General features: G+C 43.9%; 1 protein-coding gene across 1 annotated transcript in view; it reads right to left on the bottom strand.

The window, feature by feature from the left end:
- Positions 1-989: 989 nt before the first annotated feature.
- Positions 990-19,029, bottom strand: part of GREB1 (growth regulating estrogen receptor binding 1) — a 233,680-nt gene continuing 215,640 nt past the window's right edge. The window contains exons 29-33 of the mRNA XM_077488799.1: positions 16,790-17,008; positions 15,965-16,100; positions 14,123-14,323; positions 7,012-7,150; positions 990-5,207 (exon numbers count right to left, since the gene is read on the bottom strand). Coding sequence (XP_077344925.1) covers positions 5,044-5,207; positions 7,012-7,150; positions 14,123-14,323; positions 15,965-16,100; positions 16,790-17,008 — 859 coding nt within the window. The 3' untranslated portion in view covers positions 990-5,043. The remainder of the gene's footprint in view (positions 5,208-7,011; positions 7,151-14,122; positions 14,324-15,964; positions 16,101-16,789; positions 17,009-19,029) is intronic.

Here is a 19,029-nt window from a genome sequence, read left to right as displayed (position 1 = left end):
CCCAGTGACAACTTTAGGCATTTCAACGTTTTCTTGTCATTATGTTAAAAACCCATAAGAATTTAAAACTTCCTTAGTAATCTCCTCTTAACTTATCCTGCCACAGGGTACTGTGGTAAGCCAAACAGACCCAATCTTCACCCCTCACGATGGGCTCTGTTACAAAACCTTCAAGGACCAGGGCCCCTTTTTATTGGGGGTTCCACTCCATTGGACCCCTATAGCACCCTGCCAAAAACCAAAGCACTGTATCCCGGGGTCCAGATCCCGAAAAACAGAAGCGTTACAGGCTAAACCGCCACGAGGCCTGGGTACCATTCAATTTGGCCTAAAAAGACACTTTGAATGGATCCGGCTGCATAGCTTGCCCCAGCAAAGATTACTCCAGTGGAGCTCAGCACAGCACATATTTACTCATGACCAACACCTTAGATGCTGCTGAAAAAACTGAGGTACTCCCAGTAAGAGGAGGGTTTATATAGGGAGTAAACTTCCTGCCTAGGGTGTGCCAGTGTCCATCATCTAAAGGTGGCCTATATAACCCATATAGTTACTACTGTGGCTCTGTGACCCGTGTTGTACGATAAAGAAAACTCACATTAACCCACAGAACGGGGCAGAGAGAGGTGAAGTTCTGTAGTACACCAGTGAAGAATTTAGGCAGAGCTGAAGACATTGCTTGTGAATTCAGTGCAACAGAGGCACTATTGCCAGCCAACCACAAACATTTAGGAGGTCACTTATAGGATCGTGATGTATTTCTCTATACTTGTAGTACTTTTAACCCCTTTGCTGCCAATGATGTGTCCAACACATCATGGCAATAAAATGGTTGATATAAGCCAACATTGGCATTAGCAGCCATGAGATTATTTTGGCTATATTCTGCAAACACTAGGATGGTAGGTGATAGATAGATAGATAGATAGATAGATAGATAGATAGATAGATAGATAGATAGATAGATAAAAACAAATTCAAGGACTCCATTATACAGTATATATATTTATTTAAAAATGAACATATTAAATTAGACAAATCATTACAAGACCAAAACAAATTGCACATACACTATTTACATGAAATAAAAATAATTAACATGCAAACCTAAAATCCATGAAGTCATTTTGTAACTGTGTAAACAAGATCTCCCAGTCATGTTTTACACTGGGGACCAGAAGAGTGACTTATGGTAAGATTTAAAGAAATACTAATGGATATTATGTAAAGCAAAAACAAACTACAATGGGATTTCACTTTTAAAGCTACTCATATATTTTAGCTTTGTACACTATGGCAATGTAAACAAAACATTTTAGACTTCACTAGAAGAACCATATACAGCAGTGGACACTCTTGACAAAATTGTATTATAACGTACAATTACGTCTGACCTCTGTTTGCGAAATGTTTTATGTTCAAATATTTTATTTATGAAAAGAGTGGGAAAGTTCACAGACAGTAAACCCAATAGGCTCTAACAACAAATGGCTCCTTGCAAGGAGCAAATTTGCGAACGAGTATGTGTCACCCTTCAAATGCAACCATAGTGGTGGCAGCCAATAGAGAGTTTACAAAATACTTATGCCGCGTACACACGACCGGACTTTTCAACATCAAAAGGTCCGACGGAACAATTCCGGCAGACTATTCGATCGTGTTTGGGCTGCAGCGGACTTTTGATTTGCAAAAGTCTGACAGACTTTAGAAATGGAACATGTTTCAAATTTTTCCGCCAGAACTCCGCCGGACCCATTTCCTACCGAGAAATCCGCTCGTGTGTATGCTAGTCCGACGGACGAAAACTGACGCTAGGGCAGCTATTGGCTACTGGCTATGAACTTCCTTATTCTAGTCCGGTCGTACGTCATCACGTTCGAATCCGTCGGACTTTGGTGTGATTGTGTGTGGCCAAGTCCATTCATTCGGAAAGTCCGTCAGAACTCTGTCAGAACTCCGTCAGAACTCCTTCGAAAGTCTGTCGGACCTAAGTCCGGTCGTGTGTACGCGGCATTACTCCATGGTGAGAAGAAGATGGTTCCAGGCACCCTAGCAAAGACCTAAACAATTTTCTTACTATAGGTCTGAGACAGCCTTTTTATACATTATTGTTGGTACTACAGATTAAAGGTGAGCTTGAGCCCAGTCTGAACCTGGAAGGCAGCTGTAAGTGCCGTGCCAGTGAGCTGGGGATGGGCGATTCCCTACCCCGCAGATTCCCGTACACATGTGCTCATATTAGGTCAATGATGTCACAAGCATCCCTGTTCTTTTGTAAATGTGAAGCTGCAGACAAGGGAATCTCCTCCCTCAGCTTAGTGTCCAGGAAAATAAAGCTGCCTTTTTGGTTTAAAACCAAGAACCAAACCCAAGCTCATACCTACTGCAGATGGGTTACAGGTATTTTCCCTTCAGCACACACAGGAGCTGCCAGTATTTGACATGCAGGAAAATCTGGGAGGGGCCATGAGGATTCTGGATGTCCTAATTCTAAGCGTCAAAGGTAGATTTATGCTAAAGCAAGTTAGTCCACCCAGAACAGAGATTTTACAGTCTAGTAGATGCTAGAAAGTTAAACTAGGCCAACAGTTTCTTATATCTCTCTGACACTCTTGTGGTGAGATCTCTGTAGTTGACTTCTCATCTCTGAAGACCTGTTGAATCATTATAGTGGGGTTTCACTTTTACTTTTGTATTTCTAATATATTTTACATTATTCACACTGCAGCAGGAGGAGTGCTTTAAAACTTGGTTGGCACAAAGTCAGGGCTATGACAAGGAGATCTTGTCAATGGAGAGCTCAAGATAATATAATACAGTATATGTAATTGACTTGGTCCACCAGACTCCAGCATATAACTGAAATATCACAAACTCCCCTGTTATGATGGGGCTTATGTATGAAAGGTGTGCTAACAATAACAATTTGTCTACCTTATGGTAGCCAATCACCTTCCAAATGTAATTTCCTTAGAGCAAGTGGAAAAAATAATTAATTATGGCTGCTGTAGACTACAACAACTGTTCTTATTAACACACTATGCATGAGCCCATTGGTAGTAATCCTTTGAAAGGAAGTGTAGGAGAAATACTTCCTATAATGAAGGTTTTTGGTGAATTAAAAAAGTGTTCTGTTATGCAAGTGAACCTGTTACGATAGAGACATAGGGGCTACCATTATTCTCCTCTTGTAAAAAAAAGCCAGTAGTTTTGCTATTATTCAAACCCTCTGGCTTTAATGCTTTCTTAATAATGGACCTTGAAGTATGCAGATCAGGAAAGGCAGGACTTCTGTTCTACGTACATGTTCTGGATCAGTGTAACCATAGAAAAATTCAAAACAATATATATAATGCAGTCAGTCACTAACATATGAGTTTTTCCTTTATAATATTTTATTTCCTTTTCATCCTGCCAGTAGATCTGCCATAATTCTGACAGGCCAAGCTATCCAGCAAAAAGAGCACTTACATTTAGAGCAGTGGTTCTCAACTCCTGTCCTTAGGACCCACTAACAGGCAAGGTTTGTAAGATAACTGATATACATCACAGGTGATATCATTTGTGGCTCAGTGATTGCAGTATTCTAGTCTGCGTCTCCCCAAGGTAATACCTAAAATCTGGCCTCTTAGTGGGCCCCGTGGACAGGAGTGGAGAACCACTGATTTAGAGCAGTGATGGCGAACCTTGGCACCCCAGATGTTTTGGAACTACATTTCCCATGATGCTCTGGCACTCTGCAGTTTAGTGGAGCATCATTGGAAATGTAGTTCCAAAACATCTGGGGTGCCAAGGTTCGCCATCACTGATTTAAAGTAAGCCTCAGTCTCACACAAGCATAGGGAGACTACTATCCTGCATGATTGGGAGCTGGCTGTCAAAGCTATTACAAAAAAAAACCCAGAAAGGGAACTAACTGGCAGGATCACTAGGTATATATGAGACATTTACTCACAGCAGTATAGAAAATAAACTTGCACAGCTACATATACAGAGCAAAAGCTGAGCTATTTATACATATTTCATTTTTGGGTGTGGATACACTTTAATGCAAGTATATGAGAAGGACAGTCAGGCAGCTAGCATTTTTAGAAAGAAAGATCAGCATAGGCAGCCCGGCCCCTGTGTTTTTCTATTGCCCCCGTACTGTATGTCTGTTACCATAGCACAAGCAGATCGGAGTTCTAATATGCCAGGCTCTACTGTCAATCAGTAACTCAGAACCTCACTATGGGACACCAAACCTTTCCATGGTCTAGTCTCAGTTGTATATGAGATGTGGGAAATGAGTCATGGCGCTGAAGGCAGGTTTTGACATAAACCTTTTAAATATGCCTTATAACTATGAAAAATAAAGCAGCATCTACCATCCTTTGTTTCCCTGCCTATAATTTCCTGCAAAACTAAAGGTGCACATTAATCTCTATGGTAACTGCAGGTGCCTATACTGACTGCAAATGAAGCATTAAACAGGCATATGGTTCTGTTTATAGAAAGTAAGTCCCAATGGAATGAATGGTCTTTATAAAGCTAGGTGTAAACACAGCTGTATTCCTGTGCAGGAAGCACATCTCCTTTGCATTATATGTCCCTAACGGTGGGTGGTATGGCTACCAATGTATGGGGTTTGGCTGGTCATGTGCAAACTAGCGCCTACTCACTAGCTGCCTTTATATCAGCTGATTCCCTATTGCTACATTGTAACATACATGTCATTAAAAATGAAAATACTCTAACAATACATATTGACACAATAAAAATAAAACATGATCTACAATTTCAGAAAAATAAAAAGGTACAAAATTCCCTATTTCTCAGTGCTTCAAATATATACAAATACTTATTAAATACTAAGTATCAGTGGGAAAAGTCATAAATGTTTGTGTCCACTGTGTAATATTTTTTATGCAAGCTTTTGTTGCTATTTTTAATACAGTGTTTCTTCAGTGCAACAGAAATAAGACCAGTGCTTTTAGACGTTATAGAGAGCATGCACTTGGAGCATGTGCTGCCACAGTAACATCTGGTTAAGGTCCACTTGTGTTAAACATGGCGCCCAGTCAGGATGAACAAGGGTTTGTCTTCCTTGGCATTGGCTGTTTGGAACTCGTCTCGTAGGCGGAACTGCCATTCATCCTCCAGTTCTAACCTAACTACTGTCTGGCGAAGGGAGCTGCGGTCCTGACACACAACACACAGTGTGGCATCTGAAAAGAGAATGTAAAAAGTCAGTACACCTCTAGAAAATTTATATTGGATGCCCATGAAGCCAAACTTCACCTTTCTGGCAAATATGATGTGCAAGGAAATGCTTATAAAGTGTATGCAAAAGGTCAGAATTATAAGTAGGTCTAATAGGTCTGAATCTAGGAGCACCAGTGTCTGAGGACTACCTGCTCCCTAGTGATGAGCCCCCTTCAGCACCTGTAAAATCCTCTAAAATCATACACAGGGCATAGTGGGTGTCTGAACAAGAATACGTTTTCCTCTCTACCAGTATTCTGGCTGCTCATAAAAGAAAAAAACAACTATTAATCTCCCAATAAAAAGACGGCATGAAGAACACATAGTGTGTCACAGTAGTGTCCTCTGCCCTCCTTCCAATCTCTCCCCTCCATAATAGCATCCTCTGCCCCCCTTCAGATCTCCCCCCCCCCCACAGTTTCATCCTCTGCCCCTTCACATCACCTCCACAGTAGTGTCCCCTGCCTCCCCACAGTAATGTACTCTGCCCCCCCTCCACAGTAGTGACCTCTGCCCCTCTACACAGTAGTGTCCTTTGCCCCTCCCCCCAGTGGTGTTTCTCCCCCCCCCATAGCAGTGTCCTCTGCCCCCTTCACATCACTCTACGTCACTGTAGTGTCTTCTGCCCCCATAGCAGTGTCCTTTGCCCCAGCACAGTAGTGTCCTGTACCCCCCAAAGCAGTGTCCTCTGCCCACCTGTAGTGTCCTGTGCCACTCTGCCCCTCCACCCATAGCAGTGTCATATGCCCCCCAAAGCAGTGTCCTCTGCCCCCTTTCACATCACCCCCCTACGATAGTGTCCTTTGCCCCCACCCATAAAAATTGTCCTGTGCCCTTCCAAAGTGTCCACTGTCCCTCTGCCCCCCCCCCCCAAAAGCAGTGTCCTATGCCCCCCTCCCACCAAGCAGTGTCCTCTGCTCCCCCCTCCCCGAAACAATCTCCAATGTGCCCTTTATATCCCGCCACCACCACTGTAGTGCCTTCTGTCCCCCACATCATCCTCCACCCTCTACTCCCCCATACAAACACACAGCACTGTGTAGGTACCACTCACTTACCTCACAGCGTGTTCACAGCAAAGCAGAGATTGGGAGGCAGCACAGTACTGGATGGAGGGTGGAAGCGGGAGCTGGCAGGGTTAACATTTCATATTACCAAGCCAGTGATTGGTTGCCAGGATCGCCCGGCGTCCTAGCAATCAATCACCTGCTAATTAACTCAAAAGGTTAACTGAAGTAGCTTCCGCTCCCACCCTCCAGTACAATGCTGCCTCCCACTCTCTGCTCTGCGGTGAAGATTAGAATGACGCAGGCCAATGGGTAGATCGTGATTAATGGTTTGCCAACTCCCTGCTTGAAGCAATAGGAGAAGCTATGTATAAAAAAGCCTAAAGCTCCAAATGCTAGCCTAAATAAAATACAAAACATTACAATGGAATATTTCTTATTTAACAGACTATAAAACTTGTCTTTTTTAGGTGATTACACTTTCTGTCCTAGAAACACAACAAAAAACAAAAGTATATCTCTCCAAAGTGAGAGGAAATCCCTTTTTTGACAGTTGTTATCGGAGCAGGTGTCCCCATTAGATTTCCCATTTATCCCTGTTCTTGTGTCAACTGTCAAATTTTGGATTTCCCATCGCTTTCTGTTCTGGGGACAAAGGAGAGCACAATTAACAATAAAAAATTAATGCAAATTTTAACAGTGTCTCATTCTATCCAAAACTAGATAGACTCTAATGATAAGGAATCCGTGTCTTGCTTACCTTTCAGAAATTGGAAATTTTTCAAGAAACTGGCTACAACAAAGGAATCGCACAGGTGGAGCAAGAGTCCACTAAATGTTATCCCAGTGCAGTTTACATTGATGGAGTGAGGCCGTGAACTGACATAGCACACTGTAATCTGAAATGTAAAAAAAGTTACATTTGAGTCATTGATAAAAAGTAACCTTTGATTGTGGGCAAGTTAAAGTGTTACTAAACCCATGACCCTTCATTCACTATGTCTGGTCTCCCACAGTACACAGAACATGGAAAATCAATTATATTAGTAAATATAAACTGCTAAATACTTTTTCTCATTAGCAGTATATAACAGTCTTATGACTTCTATCTGTGTCTGGTTAAAGCTTGTAGGAGGAGGTTTTCATTCTACTCTGATTGTCCTATGAGGCTGCAGGACCCCCTACCCTCTGTCTGGACAGTGCTGATTGGCCCTGTGTCCCGATCACATGCACCCTTGCAAGGAAAAAATAACTTGATTGCTTATCACTTCAAAAATAAGATTGAGACGATTCGTCTTGAGATCTCCGCTCTACAGACATCTCCCTCACCTTACACTCCCTGTCCTCCTGCACAATCAATACTTTCCTCTTTTGACCCAGCTACTTTAGAGGAAGTCACTAAATTGTCTAATGCCCACCTAACCTCCTGCCCCCTGGACCCTGTTCCTTCTCAATTACTACGGTCACCATCTGACTCAATCCTACACTCCTTAACTCATATCTTCAACCTCTCACTCTCTAATGGCTTCTTCCCCAACCCTCTAAAACATGTACTAGTCACTCCGATACCAAAAAAGGCCTCAGACCCCACCAATCTTAACAACCTAAGACCCATCTCTTTACTCCCTTTTGCCTCCAAACTCCTTGAACGTTTAGTCTACAACCGACTGAGCAACCACCTCATTGAAAATAACCTTCTCGATCCTCTTCAGTCTGGATTTCGCCCACAGCACTCCACAGAAACTGCCATCCTAAAACTCACTAACGACTTACTAACAGCCAAAACCAATGGTCATTATTCCATACTCTCACTCTTGGATCTTTCTGCGGCCTTTGATACAGTTGAGCACCCCCTCCTCCTCAAAAAACTCAATTTGCTTGGTCTCCATGGCTGCACTCTCCGTTGGTTTGAATCTTACCTATCTCATCGCACCTTCAGTGTCACTTACAACTCCCCTTCCTCCTCTCCAACTCCCCTTTCCGTTGGGGTCCCCCAAGGTTCTGTCCTTGGACCTCTACTATTCTCGATCTACACGTCCTCCCTGGGTCAGCTGATAGCCTCCCATGGCTTTCACTACCATTTATATGCTGATGACACCCAAATCTATCTCTCTGCCCCTCAGCTCACCCCATCAATCTCCTCACGCATCACTGATCTACTAACAGACATATCAGCCTGGATGTCACACCACTTCCTCAAACTTAATCTATCTAAAACCAAGCTTTTAATATTTCCTCCCCCATGTGCCCCTTCACCTGACTTCTCTGTCAAGATCAATGGCACATCTATCAGTCCGTCCCCACATGCCAGGGTGCTAGGGGTAACCTTAGACTCCGCACTGTCCTTTCAGGCCACATACAAGCCCTGTCCAAATCATGCCGCCTTAGCCTCCACAACATTTCCAGAATACGCCCCTTTTTAACTAATGACACCACCAAGCTTCTAATTCACTCCCTGGTCATCTCTCGCCTTGACTACTGCAACTCCCTCCTCGTTGGATTACCTTTACATAGACTATCCCCCCTTCAGTCCATAATGAATGCCGCTGCCAGACTCATCCACCTTACCAGCCATTTAGTGTCCTCCACCCCTCTCTGCCAATCCCTCCATTGGCTTCCACTCACCCAACGAATAAAATTCAAAGTACTAACAATAATTTACAAAGCCATCCATAACTCTGCCCTTAGTTACATCACTAACCTAGTCCCAAAATACCAACCAAGCCGCTCTCTTCGGTTATCCCAAGACCTCCTGCTCTCTAGCTCCCTTGTCACCTCCTCCCATGCTCGCCTCCAGGATTTCTCCAGAGCTTCTCCCATCCTTTGGAACTCCCTACCCCAATCTGTCCGACTGTCCCCTAATCTATCCATCTTTAGACGATCCCTGAAAACCCTTCTCTTCAAAGAAGCCTATCCTGCTTCTAACTAACACTGTTTTACTTCCTCCATCAGCTCATCCCCCCCAGCTATTACCTTTTGTATCAATTGCCCCTTCCTTTTTAGATTGTAAGCTCTAACGAGCAGGGCCCTCTGATTCCTCTTGTACCAAATTGTAATGTAATTGTAATGTCTGCCCTCATGTTGTAAAGCGCTGAGCAAACTGTTGGCGCTATATAAAACCAGTATTATAATAATAATAATAATAGTTGTCCTGTGGACAGAATCTCCCACCTCAGCTGTGGACCTCTGCAGATCCATCATGCCGCGTACACACAACCGGACTTTCCAGCAAACTAGGTCCAAAGGGATAAGTCCGTCCAATCGTGTGTGGGCTAGTCTGATCATTTTTCGGAAAAAAAATCCGATGGAACTATAAATATAACATGTTTCAAATCTATCCGACGGACTCAATTCCAACGGACTAAAATTGGGAAAACCGTTTGTATGTGTGCTGGTCCGACGGACCAAATATGACGCAAGGGAAGCTATTGGCTACTGGCTATTGAACTTCCTTGCTTAGTCCTGTCTTACGTCATCATGTTCAAAATGAACGGACTTTCGAATGGACTTAGTCCGTTTGTTTGTAAGGTCCGTCGGAACTCCGCCGAAAGTCCGTCAGGAAGACCGTCGGACCTAGTCTGTATCATGTGTACGCAGCATCAGAGTTACCATGGGCCTCCTGGCTGCTTCTATGAATAATGCTCTCCTTCCCCGGCCTGTCAGTTTAGGTGGACGACCATGGTTTGGTAAGTTTGCAGTTGTGTCATACTCTTTCCATTTTCAGATGAAATAACTCTGTGAGATGTTCAAAGCTTCATTTTCTCAGTCAACACTGACTATTTTTAATCCTCATGCTCCTAGCAGTATATAGGTAGGAAAGTTTATCATATTTACCGTATTTATCGGCGTATAACATGCACTTTTTTCCCCTTAAAATCAGGGGAAAATCGAGGGTGCGTGTTATACGCTGATCCCCACCGATCCCCCGCTGATTGTGACCGGAGGAGCAAGCGCCGCCGAGATACACATAGCCAAGTGTACTCGGCTAGGCTCGGCTCCTCTCGGCTCTGCTCACAGTCACGCCCAGTCCCGCACTATGATGGACATAGCACAGGGTGCTGTGAGCGGAGCCGAGAGGAGCCGGGCCTAGCCAAGTACACTCGGCTATGTGTATCTTGGCGGCGCTCGGCTCCGCTCAACTCCGCTCACAGTCCCGCCATTGGACCTGTGTGCATTATAGGGCGAGACTGTGAGCCGTGCCAAGTACACTCAGCTTTGTGTATGTCGGTGGCACATGCTCCTCTCCGCTCACAGTCAGCGGAGATCGGTGCCAATTTTAAAAGATCCGCCTGCAATGAGGCTGGGCAATGCTGCAAAGAGATTGGGCAAGGCTGCAAAGACACTGGGCAATGCTGCAAAGACACTGGGCAAGGCTGCAGATGGACACTGGACAAAGGTGCAATGATGGACAAGGCTGCAGATGGACACTGATAATAGCATTGATGGGCATTTAGATGTAAGTTTCTTCCTTAAAACTTCCCTCCTAAAAGTTTTTTTCCTTAAAATTCCCTCCTAAACTTGGGGTGCATGTTATATGCTGGCATGTGTTATACGGCGATAAATATGGTACTTCTTTTAAACTTTTTTTTTACATCAGTTACTTGCAGCGAGGTTTCCAGGCCTATGAAAATGTTGTCATACATCACAGGAGTCTTCAGGGGGAGGAGGGGCTTAATCAGCTAAGCACGCCCTTTTGCTGGCATGCCTAAGCTAGGGGCAGATGAATTCCAGGAAGTAAATGCTACATGAATTATCTGCCCTTACTCAAGATGGCCACAACCAGAAATGCTAGGGCGGGTGTTTTTAAAAGTGATTTCTAAGCAAAATATGGAGACATGCATGGATGGGTGGGGGGTGGGGGGTTTGCTGAATGAATGAAAAAAATGAATGTAACTGCTTTTTGGGTTTGTGGTGCTTAGATGCAGTGTTGTTCTGCTTTAAAACTGTCTTTCCTGGATATCGGACACCCATTAGGATATCAAGGGAGTGATAAAGAAAATCTGATTGTAGGAAGGCTGGATTATATGGTGAATGACTTAAAGTGGTTGTAAACCCTTACAAACCACTTTGACCTACAGGTAAGCCTAGATTTAAGCCGCGTACACACGTAACCGCCTGTCCGACGTACTTAGTCTGTCGGAATTTCCGAACGGGCTACTTGCCCACACACGGCACTTTTTCAGCGGACTAATACGGCGTACTAAGACCGCCGTACTATCCGCCGTGCTTTCGAAATGAACGGACTCGCCCACACACGTGGAGGAAAGTCCGCTCATTTCGAGCGCGTGTCCAGGTAGGCGGGGCCCGCGAAGGAGACGTCGCTGGCCCCGCCGCCTGGTATGGACTTAAAGGGGAACCCCCAACGCCGAAAAAAAATCGGCGTGGGGGTCCCCAAGTCCACAACAACCCTTGTCCGAGCACGCTACCCGGCCGGCCAGGAAAGGGGGGCGAGCGAGCGCCCCCCCTCCTGAGCCGTACCAGGCCGCGTGCCCTCAACATGGGGGGTGCCTTGGGGAAGGGGGGGCCGCGCGGCCCCCCCCCACCCCAAAGCACCTTGTCCCCATGTTGATGAGGACAAGGGCCTCTTCCCGACAACCCTGGCCGTTGGTTGTCGGGGTCTGCGGGCGGGGGGCTTATCGGAATCCAGGAGCCCCCTTAAATAAGGGGGCCCCCGGATACCGGCCCCCCCACCCTATGTGAATGAGTATGGGGTACAATGTACCCCTACCCATTCACCTGTAAAATAAAAGTACAAAAAAAAACACAACACACAAGATAAAATACTTTATTGCACAGCTCCGGGGGTCTTCCGTCTTCGGGGGTCTTCTCGCCGGACTCCTCCGCTATCTTCTTGTAGCTCTTTTGCTAGCGGAGGAGTCCGGCTTTTTTCCTCGCCGCCGGCCTCTTCTCCCGACTTCGGGGGTCTTGTCCCCCTCTTCGGTTCTTCTGCCGGGCCACCGCGCCTCCTTATAGCTCTTTTACAGGCGGTGGCCCGGTCTTCTGTCGCCGCCGCCGCCTTCCGTTCTTATTCTTCTTCTCCAGGAGATGTTGACTCGACGATCTCTCCGGCCGCAATGCCAGGGACGCCCTGCGCTGCCACTTATATAGGGACAAGGGGCGGTCTCACATAGCTTTATGTCACATGGGTTGGTCACATGGGTTGATGTCACATGGGGACTGTGACATCGTAAGGGGGCGGGGTCACCATGTGACACCAACCCATGTGACATAAAGCCATGTGACACCGCCCCTTGTCCCTATATAAGTGGCCGCGCAGCGCGTCCCTGGTATTGTGGCCGGAGAGAGCATCGAGTCAACATCTCCAGGAGAAGAAGGAGAAGAAGAAGAACGGAAGGCGGCGGCGACAGAAGACCGGGCCACCGCCTGTAAAAGAGCTATAAGAAGGCACGGTGGCCCGGCAGAAGAACCGAAGAGGGGGACAAGACCCCCGAAGTCGGGAGAAGAGGCCGGCGGCGAGGAAGAAAGCCGGACTCCTCTGCTAGCAAAAGAGCTACAAGAAGATAGCGGAGGAGTCCGGCGAGAAGACCCCCGAAGACGGAAGACCCCCGGAGCTGTGCAATAAAGTATTTTATCTCGTGTGTTGTGTTTTTTTTTTACTTTATTTTACAGGTGAATGGGTAGGGGTACATTGTACCCCATACTCATTCACATAGGGTGGGGGGCCGGTATCCGGGGCCCCCTTATTAAAGTTGTGCAATAAGGATGGTCCCCACTGTCTCTGGGATCCGTGTGTTTCCCAGCAGGCAGCGGGGGACTTTCGGAAAGGGGCGTAGATTCTGCGGAAAGGGGCGTACCTTCTGCAGAATCTACGCCGGAAGTGGGTGCAGATACCTGTACTGTACAGGTACCTGCACCCCCCCCCCCCCTGAAAGGTGCCAATTGTGGCGCCGGAGGGGGGGAGGATTCCAATGAGCGGAAGGTCCACTTTAGGGTGGACCTCCGCTTTAAGTCCCATGTATCTCACAGTACAAAGAGCTTGCTTTCAAATAGTTTTTCTCTTGGAACCCTACAGATCAGGTAGAGAGGGTGAAAGGGGAGCACAGAGGAAAATGTCCGATCGGACCGTGTTGTCGGATAATCCGACTGTGTGTGGGCTACATCAAACTTTTTCCGTCAGACTGTCCGACCAACAAAGTTTAAGAGCTGGATATAAAATTTTCCGACAACATGATCCGATCGGACTTTGTCCGATCGGAGTTCTCTACAAATGATCGGACAAAGTGCTACGCAAGCTCAGATCAAATTACGAGACTAAAAGCTATTGGCTACTAGCTGCAATGTAGTCCTGTCGCAATGAACGCCATCACGCTTCGAACGATCGGATTTTCCGCCAACTTTGTCCGACCGTTTGTATGCAACACCAGTTTCGGACAAAATCCGTCTGAAAAAATCGAACGGATTTTGTTGTCGGAATGTCCGACCGTGTGTACAAGGGCTTACTCATTCAGCTGTGCCTGCTATTTGAGCTTGAGCTATTGATCCATGTAAAAAAGCCCTTTCTAACGAGGATTAGTCTGGTTAATGTAAATATAGAATATTCATATGTACATTTTATACTGTAATTACCTGTCTAAAAAGGTAAATATTTTTAAAATGCATTTTAGCTCCTAATCTAAAAAAGAAAATATAATAAAACTATATATATTCCCCAAAGTGTACCCGACTAACCCCAGTAGAAGCAGTCTTTTATGTGCTAAGTCAATATTCATAAAATGTTTGAGAAACGTCTGACATTTTCAAAATATGTGATGTCAATAATTCCAACTAGCCAGTGTATTGAGCAGGTGACAGAGTTTGGAAGCAAATCATAGACAAGGATATACAAATAGGAATGTTGAATTTTTCAATACCTGAGGGCCAAGGTTAAGATAACAATCTACCACCAGCACAGGATGGCTTGAGTCAGTCACTGACAGAGGAAAGAATTGCTGGCTGTGAAATTGGAGGAATTTCTCCAGAAGAAGATGAGCCGGCGCAGCCAAGACGGTATGGTTGCTGTCAGGAGCACAGATGTAGTGAGCTGTCGAGACTGACATGGATGAATCGAGAGCCTGGAGGATAAATGTTGGAAATCAAGATTTATTGTCAAGCTAAGACACTAACAGGAAGGGTTCAGAGCTGGTAGAAGATAAAATAAACAGCAAAAAAGGTAACGGCGTATCATAACTGCCTTTTCAGGATCAATAATATTCAAGTATATGCATTATGTTGCCATGATTGCCACTCTGGATCATATCATGTGCTGGACTAAAACAACACTTTTTTTGATAAACGCGAAATAAAATAGATGTGTAGTCAGAGCTAGAGCAACCATAAGCAACCTAGACGGGAGCCTAGGGCCCAAAGGTTATCCAGATACAACATCTAGTATACTGCAGTAAACCAGGAATCAAGAGGATAGCAGGGGCAAAGCTGCTACCTTGCCTGTGGCCCCATTCCTCCTTTATCCTTTCCCTGATAGTAGCCATTCACATCATTAGCCCAGTTAAAACATAGCTTCTGAAGATTAATTAAGGATTTGACCTCCTGGTCTTCCCTAGGGGCAAAACTGAGTGTTTACTATTGTCAAAGTATTTGTTATTTCCTAACTTTTTCCATCTCTGTGTAAGCAGCTGCTGATAGTAGTGTCAGAGCTTTATCAAGGAGTGAAAATAGTATATCGTTTGGAAAACTTCAACTTATTCATTCAAGCTTTCTCTGAGCTCCATTTCCTGGGCAGGGGTTGCCTGCTAAGATTGCAAGGTATGCATAGATATTCCTATCATTGTGCAGTCCTACCAAAGCTGGCAGGATCAGATGATTACTGAAATCCTACAGGTAATGCAAACATCACTTCGGAATTTTAGCATACTGGCTATACCAAGTGTCCATAAGAGCCTATTTCCAGGATTGGTGGACAAGCCTAAGAAGAGACCTTTACGTGGACTTAGAGTTCACACTGACATTAAAAACAGGCATTTGAGGGGTGTTAAAAACGCCCCTCAAACGCCTATGCAAATGATACAATGGACAGTCCATTCAGACCCTTTTGGATGGAAGTGATTTAGAACATATGCCCACTTATATACATATCCTGTAAGGATACATATTTTGAAAACAATATGATTCAGTCTCGTTTGCCTTCGTCCTGAAGAAGCTGGAAAGACCTGAGAAATGCGTAGACATCCTATAAGGAGATTGTAAACTATGCATCATTCTAGGTCACTGTATATGTTCATTGAAATAGGGCTATAAAGTATGTCTGATGGTCAAGGTTACTTTTATTCTGTTTGTAAGCTGGATGAGCTTCCTGTTTTATGGAGATGATATATATGCATAATAAACTATATACATATTATTGGGCTAGTTATTTGTTAGCATGTGGTGATCTACTTGATGACCTCTTTTTAGATATCTGTGGAAACTTGTCTATTTGAACCTTTGAGGTAATCAATGCAGCATAATAAATATATCATTTTGGATTACCAGTAAACATATGGCATTGTGTGAATATTCATAAATTCAGTTACAAATACTGCAGAAAAAGGACACCTATGTGCTACACTGGAAAAGGTTGTTTTCTAGCATAGGTTAAATAATAAATGCAAACACCTCTTTCAGTTATTATAAATAAGCCTTTATGTTTGTATTTGTAAAGCTCTGGCAGACTGAGATTTGGCTTGCCGAACCCTTGAATATGTAATTGTTCTCACTTTGGGTTTGATGTGCAAAGAGCGGTGTCCTCCCACAGCGATTTGCTTCTTCATGACGCTAAACCGATTAAAACGACAAATAAGCAGCCCAGAGCTGTTCACTCGGAGATTAAAGTCTACATCATCACAAGTATACCTGGAGGAAAGCAAAATACAAAAACAGATCATCAGCCTATAGAATACTTGTAAATGAAAACAAATGTAATGTATATCACTTTTAAAGTGGAAAATACCTAAAACTGTAATGTTTGTAATGTAATGCTATTATAAATCTGTTTTTTTTTAACTGAATCAAGCTATGATTTTTAGAAATGTTCAAATAAATCAATATATATTTTTTGCAATGACGGTGACAGTATTTATCTGTAGACATCATTTCCCAAAATCTTCACATTTGTGCTCCAATAATTGGCTCACCGACACTGCAAAGGGCTAGATGGCAAATTGAAGGCATAAGTTGCATGAATTATAGCATCCCTGGCAATAGCTTTAGGTTTACTTCACTGGGAGTGCAAATTTGGTAAGAAACAAGATTAGCCTAGTTGCTAATTTGTGCAATTTGTTTTTCAGCAAAATTAGAATTTCACTCTAAAGCCAACCATAGACAGTTAAAATTGAATTGAACCATTGAACCATGTATGGGCAGGCTGATTGTACCCAAAGTGACCGGTCGACTTGGGTACAACCAGCACATTGGATTTTTCAAATCTCATTATTAGAAGTACATTTTTCAGAGCTTCCTACTTCATTCACAGCCTTGTTCTTGCAGGTTTCTGAAAGCCTTTTCTTCATTATTGGATGTATGTGGTGTGTTTTCCCTCCTACCTGTTCTGGTTGTACTGAACATCCTGCGTCAGGTCCACATTGAGGAGGAGGAAGTCATGTAGGTGACAGCGGGAGAAAGGTTCTCTCAGGTTTCTGCTTTTAGTTTTACTGGTCCACTTCCACATGCCCAGCATGGCATACTGAGTGATGCTCTGCGTTGCCTCCATTTGCTGCAAGATGTACTTCAAAGATACATTTCTTTCCGTCCAAGAGCACTCCCTAGAGTATATTAAAGTGGGTATGATTAGATACAGGTTATAAACATATAACAAGGGTTATGATTTAGCATTATGTGGAAGGGAGACTTTGTATGTCTCTTCTGTCAAAAACTCCTTTCCCTTTCTCCTAGCAATGAAGTGGTGGTATAATTTAACTCTGGTGTGTATGCACAGGAGTTATATTATCAGTGTCTGCCCAATGGTGCAAGAAAGCAGAAGAAGCAGATGGGATGGTGGCAGAGCCACAAGGGAGAGCACAAACTTGTCAGTACTGCAAGGGGCCAAACTAGTGTACAAGTATGCTGTGCGGCCCCACAACATTTACTTCCACTTTACAACCTTTACATATGAAGACTGACGTGAGTAGCCTCAGGTGATACATACAGATGAAGCAAATCCTCCTACTGTTTATCTGTTGTCCTCTCTCCTCTAGAGCTGTTCAAAATGCACAGTTTCCATGGCATTTCTGAGCTTTAATCTGATATACCCAGAAGAGTCGGATGTTAAAGATTCTAGTCTTGCTCTACAAGAGAGCGAAGATTCAATTTTGCAATGGTGCTAGTGGTATTATAACTGGATATTACAATGCTGTATTTGATTAAACTGTTTTAGAATTAACAACAGTGTCTCTCGAATTTTGAGTTTCTATGAAGTTTCCATTTAGTAGAGAAGAAACTGGAGAAGTTTGATGTGGAGATCAAATACCAATCAATGAGAAATAAAGGTTTTATTGTCACCAAAGAGCATATGTGTGGGGCATTCTTATGAAATGCCTATGGTGAAATCTCTCTGCCAGGCCTTATTATTCCCCACCATGGCATTCTATAACTCCACTTGCAGCAAGAATACAGAACTGGGAACTCTAAATCAAATATCATACCTCCAGATGTTCTCAAAGGTATTAAAACTCATATGTACTTTAAAGCTGACGTTTAGGCAAAAAGCCAGATACACAGATGAAAAGCAAACAATGGAGCAATTATACATCTGTCCATCCAGTTATGAGATTTCCACAGCAGGACAGAAGACCTGGTTTTTCTCTGCTGCAGTTAGATCACACTTAAGCCTAGTACACACTAGGTGTTTTTTTTTTGTTCAATCCAGCAAGGCTGAATGAAAAAAAAAAACTAAAAGCTTTAGAGGAGCCGCTGTACTGACCATGCAATGTTAATACAGCAATCTCCCCTGCTGCATTATTGTGTTCTGACAGGGGGATGGCCATTGGCTGAGAGCACTGATCAGATGCCGACCAGTAGACCTTTTTTCCATCATACCCCATCGACAGAAGCCAGTGAACGGCCGGATTCGCCTCATCTGTACTAGGCTTTACAGGTCTTGTATACAATGAAAAACCTAGCTAAACAATACACAACTTTAAAGGTACCAAATATATATTTTTTAATCAAGTAATCTTTATTTAGAACATTTTTTCTTTTACAAATACAAACAAACATTCACCGCAATTATCTCATACATATTATTTACTTACATAGTCGTATTGCACTACTTCTTATATTTTAGTATTCTATTCATTGCTTTTTCTCCATATAAAAAACATTTATCTGTCTAATTAGACAGCATGATTATTAAAAGGCCACTCTAAAATGTGCAGTTTTACTGTATTGGGGGGGGGGGGGGGTCTGAAAACCAGTCAGTATCTGGTGTGACCAGCATTTGCCTCATGCAGTGCAGCACATCGCCTTTGCATAGAGTTGGTCAGGTTGTTGATTGTGGCCTGTTCAGTGTTGGTCCATTCCTCTTCAATGGCTGTGTGAAGTTGCTGAATATTGGCAGGAACTGGAACAACACGCTGTCTTATACATCGATCCAGAGCATCCCAAACCTGCTCAATGGGTGACCTGTCCGGTGAGTATGTGTGCTATGCAAGAACTGGGATGTTTTCAGCTTCCAGGAATTTTGTACAGATCCTTGCAACATGGGGCTGTGCATTATCATGCTGCAACATGAGGTGATGGTTGTGGATGAATGGCACAACAAGGCCTCAGGATCTTGTTACGGTAT

This window comes from Lithobates pipiens, unplaced genomic scaffold (genome assembly GCF_037356315.1).
Source record: "Lithobates pipiens isolate NorthernLeopardFrog02 unplaced genomic scaffold, aLitPip1_a1.2 Scaffold_18, whole genome shotgun sequence".
In the NCBI taxonomy this organism is placed as follows: Eukaryota; Metazoa; Chordata; class Amphibia; order Anura; family Ranidae; genus Lithobates; species Lithobates pipiens.
This window is presented reverse-complemented; position numbering and strand designations above follow the sequence as displayed.